Here is a 12,584-nt window from a genome sequence, read left to right as displayed (position 1 = left end):
AGACTTAAAAGAGTTTGGGCTACTGCTAAGATTTTTGAGTTCTTGTGGTAGCTTATTGAAAATGGATGCAGCAGAATACTGCACTCCTTTCTGCAGAAGAGTCAAGGAAGTGTATTCCACATGCAAATTTGATTTCTGCCTAGTATTAACTGAGTGAAAGCTGCTAACTCTTTGGAAAAGGCTAATATTGCTAACAACAAACGACATTAAAGAAAATATATACTGTGAGGGCAATGTCAGAATTCCCAGACTGTTGAGTAGGGGATGACAAGAGGTTCTCGAACTTACACCACATATAGCTCGAACAGCCCATTTTTGAGCCAAAAATACCCTTTTTGAATCAGAAGAATTACCCCAAAAAATAATACCATACGACATAAACGAATGAAAATATGCGAAGTAGACTACTTTTCGTGTTGAACTGTCACTTATTTCAGATACTGTTCTAATGGTAAATAAAGCAGCATTTAGTTTCTGAACAAGATCCTGGACATGGGCTTTCCACAACAGCTTACTATCTATCCGAACGCCTAGGAACTTGAACTGTTCCGCCTCGCTTATAACATGCCCATTCTGTCTTATCAAAATATCGGTTCTTGTTGAATTGTTAGTTAGAAACTGTAAAAACTGAGTCTCACAGTGATTTAGGATCAAATTATTTTCCACAAGCCATGAACTTATTTCATGAACTACATTATTTAATACTGTTTCAGTATTACACACAAAATCCTTCACTACCAAGCTGGTGTCATCAGCAAACAGAAATATTTTTGAATCACCTGTAATACTAGAAGGCATATCATTTATATAAATAAGAAACAGCAGTGGCCCCAGCACCGACCCTTGGGGAATGCCCCCACTTAACAGTGCCCCATTGGGACTGAACATCACTACCACTCTCAATATTGTGGAGAATTACCTTCTGCTTTCTGCTCTTAAAGTAAGAGGTGAACCAATTGTAAGCTACTACCCTTACTCCATAATGGTCCAACTTCTGCAGTAATATTTTGTGGTCAACACAGTCAAAAGCCTTCGTTAAATCAAAGAAAACACCTAGCGTTCGCAACCTTTTATTTAATCCGTCCAAAACCTCACAGAGAAAAGAGAATATAGCATTTTCAGTTGTTAAACCATTTCTAAAACCAAATTATGTGAATTTAAATGCTCCAGTAACCTTGTATATACAACTTTCTCGATAACCTTAGCAAACACCGATGGCATAGGAATAGGTCTAAAATTGTCAACATTATCCCTGTCTCCCTTTTTATAAAGTGGCTTCACTACCGAGTACTTTAATCGGTCAGGAAACTGACCACTCCTAAAGGAAAAGTTACAGATATGGCTAAGTACTGGGCTAACATACATAGAACGATACTTCAGTTTTCTGCTAGATACCCCATCATATCCATGAGAGTTCTTGGTCTTTAGTGATTTAATTATTAACTCAATCTCCCTCTTGTCAGTATCATGGAGGAGCATTTCAGGTAACAGTCTCGGAACACTTTTTCTAAGAGCGCTATATGATTCCCTGTTGGGACTAGGTTTCTATTTAGTTCACCTGCTATATTCAAAAAGTGATTATTAAATACTGTACATATATGTGACTTGTCAGTAACACGGACATTCCCACTACGCACTGATTCTATATCCTCGACCTGTCTCTGCAGACCAGCCACTTCCATTACGACTGACCATATGGTTTTAATTTTATCCTGAGACTTAGCTATTCTATCCGCATACCACATACTTTTTGCCTTCCTAATAACATTTTTAAGCACCTTACAATACTGTTTGTAATGGGCTACTGCATTTAGATTTTGCCTGCCACTTTGTTCTACAAGATATTCTTATCCCTCTAGTCAGCCACCCAGGCTGCCTATTTGTGCTAGTACCCTGTTTTGAACGTTCTAACGGAAAGCAACTTTCAAAGAGCACGAGAAAAGTCTTGAGAAAAGCATTATATTTATCGTCTACTGTATCAGCGGTATAGACATCTTGCCACTCTTGTTCCTTGATAAGGTTTACAAAGGCCTCTACAGCAACTGGATCAGCTTTCCTAAACTGTTGATAACTATATTTAACGTGTGTTGTAGCACAAAAATCTTTAAGAGTTAAAATTTGTGATCATGATCTGAAAGGCCATTCACCTTTTTGCTAACAGAATGCCCTTCTAGTAATGAGGAATGAACAAAAATGTTGTCTATGGTTGTTCTACTGTTCCCTTGCACTCTCGTTGGAAATAATACGGTTTGAATAAGATTATATGAAGTAAGGAGATCTACCAGCATCTTTTTCCTTGCACAATCACTTATACAATTAATGTTGAAGTCACCACATATAACTAACTTTTTGTATTTCCTATAAAGTGAACCAAGAACCTCCTCTAGCTTTAGCAAAAATGTTGTGAAATCGGAGTCTGGGGATCTATAAATAACAACAGTTAGAAGTTTATCTCCGTTAAATTTAACCACACCTGCACAACATTCGAACACCTTTTCAGTGCAGTATTTTGAAACATCAATTGACTCAAATGGGATGCCGTTTTTCATATACATGGCTACTCCCCCACACCGCAAAGAGCTCCTAGAAAAGCTGCCAGCCAACCTGTATCCTGGTAAAGGAAGCCTCTGAATTATCTCCTTATTTAAGAAGTGTTCAGATATACCAATAATTGCAGAGTCAACATCTATAAGCAGTTCACTAACTTTAATACCTTGTATATTTTGATGAAATATACTAATTCCCTCATTACTCGGATACCTAAGCTTTGTCAAAAGTGGTTCCTTTATTAGAGAGACTTCCGTTAAGCGGGAATACCTATCAGCTGACTTCAATCTAAAAAAGGTGCAGCTCTAACACCCACTACTGCAAGAATTTTCCCATGAGTGATCCCACCACCCCCACGTATGCTGTCACCTATAAGCTTTGCCAACCTCCCCATCCCATACCTGTTGAGGTGCAGGCCATGTCTAGTGAACCCCATCCTGCTGATAGACTCCACCGGCACCACTGAAATGTGACAAATGCTTTCTGTCATCAGCGCACCCCCAAGTCTCATGTTATTACGCCTGACGGCTGTATTAAGATGAGGCCGATCATGACACTGAAACAGTTCCACGAAATGCACATTCGTGTTGCCAGTCTGAGTGGCTATCTTTTCCAGGTCACCATCTATGTCATACTCCCCATCCCTATCAATACTATTACCAGCTCCACCCACAATCACTACCTGATCCTCTTTAGTAAATTCCCTACATAACCCCCCCTATGTTAACAGTCACCTGAGCCAATCCTGCATTAGGCTTCACTATGCTGGTGACCTGGTATTCACTCCCCAGCACTTCCTGCAACTGCTGGCCTACACCTCTGCCATGAGAACTACCTAACAGCAGAACCTTCTTCTTCCTCTTCGACTTTGCAACTGTCCTAGCCACTGTAACTGCTGAGGTCTGCTGCATACTTCCTACATCTACAGCTGCTAGAGATTCCTCTCCACTAGACTCTGACAGTTGGTCATATCTATTGCAAACACCAATAGTAAAACTATCTGAAAATCTTCTTCTCCTAGCAGATCTCTTGCCAACAGCCAGCTCCCATTCCCCAACCCCCTTCCCCCTCCTCATCCTATCTAGCTACTCCTGTGCGTTTTTCAACTGCGCCTGAAGGGCACAGATCTTAGCTCTTGCTCCTCTATCAACTTACTCTTGCTACATAACCTGCAGTTCCAGGAGAGGATCTCACCAGAATGCCCACTGGCTTTCCCACTGCATTCCCCCCAGTGAAAATACTTCAAACAAGTCTCACACCGCAATCCACTACTCACAAACCTACGGCAAAGCCCACACTTCTCACTCATGGTAAAATCTTACACTTATTGAAACAAGAAAACTACTTTATCTAAGTTCCGCTACTACAATAAGAAGATGTTAAAAACCTGACTACAGTAATTACAAACTTACTCTACAAGGGAAGTAACTACTGTTATTAACAGTATTAATCAACAACAAATGAGAATATAACAAAAGACTAATACAGAAAGAGAATCAAACGTCTAATGACACAGAAACGAAACTGAAAACAGTTCCCAAAAGGTTCTTCTGAAATTATTTCACCAGAAAACATCAAGAACACCGGTTGAAGACTACTAAAGTTCCTAAATAAACCACTATACACACACAATTAACTAGTACTTAGCTTTCGATGCACTGCTACAGCTGCAACTGGTCAGCGCGGAATGTAAACACAGGTAAGAGGTTAAGTTGCTTGATACGAAACACTCACAAATATCAGGTCACAACACAAGAAAGGCAGAGGTGAATGAAGAAACCACTAGTAAGTTTTTTGAGGATTCTCATTTAAGTCCCCTGAGCATTTCTGTTAACTTTTGTATGAAATACATTGACCTGTTATGATTTGAGCAGAATGTGCCTGAATTTGCAATTTCTATTGTTTTGCTTACTTGATAAGGTCTCCAAACACTGGAATAATACTGTAGAACTGGTCACACTAGTGTTTTGTATGCAGTTTCCTTTACAAATGATTTGCATTTTCCCAGAATCCTTCCAACAAATCCAATCTTCCATTTGTCTTTCCAAATACTGATTTTATTTGATTGTCCCATTTCATATTGTATTTTAGTATTGCCTCCAAATACTTGTTTGATGTGACATGCTCAAGATGTTGACCACTAATTTTGTAATCAGGTACTATTGAGTTCTTTCTCTCTGTTGCAGGCATTATTGTACATTTATTCACATTTAAAGACTGTAATTCATAACACTAAATTGTCCAATGAATCTACTTCCCTGTGCAGAACAACATTGTCAGCAAACAATCTTACAGTGCTATCGATTTTGTCTGATAAACTGTCAATTTGTATCTGATAAATTGTCAATTTGTATCTGATAAACTGTCAGTTTATATTGAAAACTTTAGTGGTCCTGTTACACTTCCTCAGGGTCCATTCAAAGTTATTTTCATTTCTGTGGAACATTTGCCACCCAGTGTAACATAATGTTTTTTTTTTTTTTTTCTTTTCCCAGTCAAATGTTCCCCATGTCATTCACGTATTTACAAAGCCACTCCACATGAATGTATGTTGGTTAAGAATAGTCTTTGTGGTAGAGTGTTGAACACCTTTTGGAAGTCTAGGAATATGGAGCCTACCTTTTCACTTCTTGTCTGCAAGATGTCTTGTATTAATACAGCAAACTTGGTTTCAAGCATTTTGTTTCTCAGTCCATGGAGATTATTTTAGAGAAATTTATTTGCCTTCATAGTTTTAGACTTTAGAATACGTTCTCAGTCCTTAGGCCGATAGATGACAATACTGGTATGTATATCTGTGCATCTGATCTATTACCCCTTTTATACACAGGAATGACCTGCACTTTTTCTGGTCACATGGAAATTTACTGTGTATTGATGTGTTGATACTCCACATCCATAGTTTTTCAGATCTTCCAGCATTTGATATTATTTATAGTCCTAAAGTAACCTTTGCTTCACTTGTCTGTGAGTCAGGTTTCACTGACGTGTCCTTCTGGTGATGTTTCCAATTTTGATAACTGTTAACTTGGTTCCTCTGTTGAAGTCAGTGAATGTGTTAGTGCTCTACATGCATGACTACAGCTATACTATGCAAACCACTGTGAAGTTCAGGGCAGAGGGTATGTCCCAGTTATTAGGATTTTTTCCACTCCAGTCACAAATGGAGCATGGGAAGAGTGATAACTTAATTGCCTTTATACAGACTGTGATTAATCTGATCTTGTCATCATAATCCCTATGGGAATGATATGTAGGGGAGTGTAACATAGGCCTAGTTCCATCATTTAAAGTTAGTTCTAAAAACTTTGTAAGTAGGTTTTAAATGGATAGTTTGCATTTAAATTTAAGTGTCTGCTGATTCAGTTCTTCCATGACACTCTCCCACAGCTTGAACAATCCAGTGGCCATATGTGCTCCCCTTTGTGGTGTCCTTTCAGTATCCCCTGCACACACTTGAGCACTGTTGCATGAGTATTTTGTGTGCATTTTCCGAATATTCTACCAATGAACCAGAGTCTGTCATATCTTTCCCTATGATTGAGACTTTTCGATCATTCCATTTCATATCCCTATAAATTATTACAAGTATATACCTAGATGAGTTGACTGATTTCAGCTGTGATGTATCAATATTGTAATCATAGGATGCTGAATTTCTTTTCTTTTGTGGGGTGCACAAGTTTAGATTTTTGGACATTTAAAGCAAGTTGCCAATCATTGCACCACTTTGATATCTTGTGGAGATCTGACTGAATACTGGTAGAGGTTCTTTCAGACTGTACTTAATTATGGATAACAGCATAATCTGCAAAAAAAGTCTGAGGTTGCTAATAATATTGACTGCAATGTCATTAATGTACAACATGAACAGTAAGGGTACCAATACGCTTCCCTGGGACACCCCTTAAGTTACGTCTACATCTATCAATGACTCTCCATCCAAGAGAACTTGCTGCATCCTCCCTACCAAAAAATCGTCAGTCCAGTCACAAATTTCACTTGATACCTCAGACAATCATACTTTGATAATGATTTTGTAATGAGTCAAATGCTTTTCAAAAATTGAGGAGTACTGCATCTAGCTGACTGCCTTCATCTATGGCTTTCAGTATGTCCATGCTGGTTGACATGGAGGAGGTCATTCTGTTAGAGACACCACATTACTTTTGAGCTCAGAATATGTTATAAAATTCTGCATCAAATGGATGTCAAGGATAGTGGAGGGTAGTTTTGCAGATCACTTCTGCTACCATTCCTGTAGATGGGGATTTTTTCAATCACTGGCCACCACAGAATTTTGTTCAAGTAGCCTACAGCATATCATAGTTAAGAGCCTTTATGTATGACCAGAATTTCTTTGGATTTTGTGAAAGATATTCAACAATATTTTGCTACATTAGTCATTGGAGGCTTAATACCATGCTTTTTTGACAGCTTAACATGTTTTATTCAGCATCTCTCTATCTATAGCCCCATGCTTTGTTTATGCTGATTATGAAGTAGTCTCTGTTTCTTTAGAAGTTTATTTACAGTGACTGTATACCCAGAAGGGTCCCTCCCATTATGAACTGTTCTACTGGATATATATGTATCCAATGCATGGTCAGCTATGCTTTTAAACTTAAGGCATAGTTCCCGTACATGCTCCTGTCCTGAGCTACAAGTTTCAAGTTCCTCATTGAGATATAACACTACTGATTCTTTATCTAGTTTACTGAACAGATAAATCTTTCTGCTTGTTTGAGTTGCCCATTGCAGTTTGGTAGTCATTATTGCTACAACTCCCTCACGCTCACTGATCCTGCTTTCAATGTGAACATCCTCATAGAGGTCAAGTCTATTTATTGCCATTAGATCAAATATATTTCCATTATGAATGGTTTACCAGACCTTTCTGGAAATTTTTCAGAGAAGGCATTTAGTAATGTTGCATAGGATGTCTTGTCGCATGCATAACTAACAAAACTGTAATCATCCCCATTAATTGTTGGGTGATTTAAGTCTCTTCTGGTGATCACTATATAACTGGGGAACTTACAAACTACTGATCTGTGGTATCTCTAAAGTTTTCTGTTACATCAGGTGCATCTAGTGGTCAATGGAAGGATCTAACAATCTCTATTTCAGTAGATTTGAGTTTTTGTCTACTGCAACAAGTAAGCCACCTCCATTTCTTATTAGACTCTCCTTTTGATATACACTTAAATTTCACCCAGGAAGATCACTGCTGCCAACTTTGGGTCTTAACCAGCTTTCTGTGCCTAGTGTTATGTGAGCTTCAGTGATTTTTACGAATAAAGTACGTCCAAAGATTACTTGCAGTATTTCTTAGCACAATACCTGTGTGGTCCATACTCCACAACACATTTTGCTACATATCTTGTCAGATGTTTAAATAACTTCAGATCATTTTCAGTTTGCTTTGGTAGTAATAATGTGCTTGTTAATTATATAATTATAGAATGAATTTTTATTTACTCGCATCATGTGGACTGGTGGAAATAAGATTACTATGATCCAACATAGTGTTTCTCAAGGGATCTTGTCGGATAACACCTCCATATATCTAAACATTACTATTGTTTGTTACACTTTATGCTGTTCTTACATAGTTTTCATTGCAATGGGCAGGTTGAATATATCTCCCTCTTCGTCCTGCACACATACCATCTTGTACCTAGATTTCCATAACACACTATTCTGGCTCAATAATGCAATTTATTTTGAGGTTAATGACTTAATGATTTGGGCCCCAATCCCTTGTTCTGATTAGGCTCATTCTTAGGATTTTATATGACCTGCCCCTGTCTCAGTATTAAGCTGTGTGTTTTCTGTCCTAGTCTGCATAGACAGAACACTGTTTGTGGTCACTTCCATTATCAGTGACACAGAGACTGCTGGAACAAATAAGTGTTTCCTGTGGTCAATGATGATGGCATTCATGAAGTGAATGGCTAGACAGGAGCAAAGTGCAGAGCATAGCAAAAGTCATCCTAAGATTTTACAAACAGTTCAGGGATCAATCTGAATAAAAAAAGTGAACACAGGCAAGGTCAATCACTCTATTAATCAATGGCACATATCAAAAGCTTCAATGAAATAGCGAGATTGAAGGACAAGTGTGGGGCTGTGATATTTACTAACACTCTTGCATCAGTGGACAGACCCACATGGCTTGCCTTTTATTATGGCAGTGCTCTCCGTGGGATGAGCTGCAGTCATGGCATGAAGTCTGGGTATTTCAGACCTTTCCTCCATATCAATTTTCGGGCTGGGCAGTGAATCCAAAGCACTGGTGGATACTAAAGTAGGTTCCATTGTAATAAAATGAGGGACTTAGTTACAATTTTAGAGAACAGCTGTTTTATTTATAACTTAATGGAGTTACCCGTCATGGTACAGTTACCCAGCCAAAATTTACACTCTTGGCATGGTTACACAACCCAGGATACCCAGCCAGAACTGCAACCAGAAACACAACTAACTTATATTTGTCATAAATCTATTTTTACAAAATTGCCAGTATTTCCATTATCTTCATCATCACAAATTTAAATTCATTGTTGAATTTGACATTCCATACATTACACTCTCCAACAATACACAAACATGCAGATCCTATTTTTTTATGTGATTCACAAGCTTTCCATTGAGTTGTTATCTCACTCTTTTTTTATTGCTTTTAATCTAGTATAGAACTTTGTTGGTCCGCTTATGATACATTCACCTGACTATGTGTTTTGTCCATTTTCCTTTCACTCCAGTTCATCCTTGTCATGGCCATGGGCTGTCTTTAACTGCTCTACGCGCAAAAAACATTAACTGGTTCTATGATTTCATTGTTAACATATATATTTGCATCTTCATTATACATTATTTTAGTTGTTCTATAGCTGGTTTTCAAGGCTTCTGTTGAAGTTGTTCCATTTGTTGCAGAAGTGAATCTGCAATAGAGACAAACAGTACATCATCAGCAAAACAAAGTTTGTTCAGATATGTTTGAGTAACACATTTTATTCATCCTTTTCCAAACCTGAGCTTCTGAAAACTTCTTTGAAAACTCTGGAGAAGGAGACAGCTTTGGTGATTTGCAACTTTCTTGTCTGACTCCTTGTGTAGCTCTGTTTCCCAAACTTTAGTATTGGCATTTATATTTTTTATACTAACGTAGATTCAATAAGTTCCTTGTTTCTCAAGTGATGTACATTTATGACTCCCTCCATCATAAATTTGTTTTTTCTAGCTGTAAGTTTATTTTAGTTTTGTCTCTTATCGCAGTCTTTGATCATTCACTATCTGATAATGGTTTAGGACTGTTACATGCTGGACAATTTCTTTACAATACTTTGATTAGTGATGCTATTCTGCAAAAAAGTGTATTACAGTCATTAGTCTTGAGCTTGTAATTTATGTAGTCATATAAAAGATGTCTGAAATCTCTTTCTGATACTGTAAAATGTCTGTGTCCAAGTTAACAGGGGATTTCTGATGAGTTTTTAATCATGTCATCAAATAGCTCTAGGGAGTAAGAGAACTGAAACATGGGCTGCAGTCACCCTAGAAGTACCACTAAGGCTTTGCTTAATTTTTGCCAGGATGTATCTATATCTACCTACATATTCCACAAGCCGCTATACAGAGTGGCATGTTCTTTTTTGTTGCTATGATTCACCAATCAGTCTTCACGTTCCCATTAATTGATGTCTGCACAAACACGCTCCAGTGAGGTGACACAATCGTTAAGGATTGGACTTACTTTTGGGAAAATCATGGTTAAAATTTCCATTTGATGATTGTTATTCAAATTTTCTGTGATTCTCCTAAATAACTTCAAGCAAATCGCTGTGAAAAGGCTATGGGTAATTCCTACTCAGATTTTACTGTAACAGAGTTAGTGGTTTGTGTTAGTGGTTTCTGTTTACATTGTCACTATTGTTGCATTAAACTCTAACCCCCTGATTAAGATCTTGTCATTTGTTTTACAAATAGACTTCAAACCTCAGTCTGCATTAAACATTAAAGCTGCTAGATAGAAAGCGATGTAAACATCATGTATCACTTACCTTGCCAGCACCACACTACTCTCCACAGAAGCTAAAATTGCATGTGGTGCACCAGCTCAACACCCATAACAGCAGCATCTAAATCTTCATATTCAATGTATTTGTACTCTGTAATCTCATTTTGTCTTTGGTGTTTTTTGTTTACATGAAGGTGGCATGACACGCAAGTTTTAACAAAATTTCGCATAAAGCAAATATTCGGTTTACAAAAAAATATGATTTTTGATTTCTTGGTGTGTCTCTTCTTAAAGATAAGGGCCTTGTTCTCCATGGTTAATGAAGTTTACTTAAAGTAGCTTTACATGTTGTGTATCCCATTGAAGTTATTAATCTTTTATCGGGAAATATCCTTTATTTTCAGGAGTATTGAAGAGTGCACTCATCTGCAGCCCAGAACAGTCATTTTGGAAAGAGGTCCAGATGGTTTGGGATTCAGCATAGTTGGAGGACACTGCAGCCCACATGGAAACTTACCAATTTATGTGAAGACAGTGTTTGAAAAGGGTGCGGCAGCGCGAGGAGGACAGCTGCGGCGTGGAGACCAGATCCTGGCTGTGGATGGACTGAGCCTAGAGGGGCTGACACATCAGCAAGCTGTTGCCGTGCTTAAACAGGCCCATGGGAATGTCACTCTTACAATACAGTCATGAAGTGTAATTTCGAGTGCAGTTGGTGACTTTTCAGTGCTCTACTAGTAATAGAACAGTTGAACATCAAATATCATCATATCTGAGCCTTATTTCACATAAATAAATTCTTCTGGCTGTGTTATTTTACTGTTAAATTCTTAAATATCTCATACCTTTTTTACCTCAAAAACTTTATTGTGATGCCTTTGGCTTGAAGATTAGTATATTATGATTTTTGCTAGTGAGAGACATTTCGTAGGGAACTGATCACTATTAGATTTGAAAAGTGAGTGTGAGAAATGTGTATAGTGTTTCTATGAAAACTGAATAACCTACGCTGAACTTAGCTTGTAGGACCAACAGACTTTTGTGCTTCTTGAGAACGGAGGTAAGTCTGTGATCTGTACTCAATCCAATCCTTTTTCTCTCATGTTTCTGAAGCTGTGTGAGGTATGATGCTTTTGTGTACAGAACATAGTGACCCTCTGATTAATGTGGACATCTTTAGATTAAGTAGAAAAGAGACTGGATGCAACTTTCTACCATACAGCATGTATCAAATCTCTCTACAGTTTTATGTACATGAGTTACATTGTCCATTGCTTTGATGCAACTGTTTTAAAGTGGCTGGCTGTAGGAATATGTGAATCACTGAAGGTAAGTGTAAAAGATATTTTTGTACTGTGGCAGAGTGAATTCTATAATTTTATTTTTTTCAGCTATGCACCTTTATAAATAGTGGTCATTGTGTTCAGCAGCACTAGTGTAAATACAAAAACTGTGAAATATAACTGGAACTTAATATATTATAGTATCCTAAAGCACAAACATGTGTTAAATCTGCAGCTAGTTTGTACACAGTGAAGTTTATAAACTGCAGCTGGCTTCCATCGTAAACTCAAACTAATGAGATAATGCAGTGGAAACTGGAAGTGAGACATTTTGGTTGTTGTTGCTGGTCCTTGGCAGGGTTTGATTGGGACCACTGTTTTACTGTGTGATTTTCAATAGTTGTCTATGTTGGTCATTTAAAACACTGAAAACTATTTTTGTGTCCCGAGTGAGTGTAGCTTCTGGATACTAAACAATGTGCAGCATAATGGAAAAACTGACTTGTTAGCTAGAATCTTCAAATTGATATTTACTGATAGCATGCAATCCATTTTGGGGCAGTATTACTGTATAAATGTGACAAAAGATCACAGTAAAATATTTTAGATTCAGGATCTGCAACAATTGATGTTGGTAACATAGTGCAGTTAATTGATTTGTCTGGAAAGCTGCAGAAGTTATGTTGATAACATGGCCTCTCCCCACCACACAAAGTGTCATGGCGTTCCAA

The 12,584-nt window shown here is 37.8% G+C and overlaps 1 protein-coding gene across 6 annotated transcripts in view; it reads left to right on the top strand.

Moving 5' to 3' along the window:
• Window positions 1–11,384, top strand: part of LOC124613056 (multiple PDZ domain protein-like) — a 1,056,684-nt gene extending 1,045,300 nt beyond the window's left edge. For 4 of the 6 annotated variants that reach the window (XM_047141637.1, XM_047141635.1, XM_047141639.1 and 1 more), the window contains one exon: window positions 10,975–11,384. In XM_047141637.1, the coding sequence (XP_046997593.1) occupies window positions 10,975–11,263 (289 nt within the window). In that variant the 3' untranslated portion in view covers window positions 11,264–11,384. The remainder of the gene's footprint in view (window positions 1–10,974) is intronic. The other 2 variants (XR_006979603.1, XM_047141640.1) reach the window with 2 other exon arrangements.
• Window positions 11,385–12,584: the final 1,200 nt, after the last annotated feature.

This window comes from Schistocerca americana, chromosome 4 (genome assembly GCF_021461395.2).
Source record: "Schistocerca americana isolate TAMUIC-IGC-003095 chromosome 4, iqSchAmer2.1, whole genome shotgun sequence".
NCBI classification, from domain to species: Eukaryota; Metazoa; Arthropoda; class Insecta; order Orthoptera; family Acrididae; genus Schistocerca; species Schistocerca americana.
This window is presented reverse-complemented; position numbering and strand designations above follow the sequence as displayed.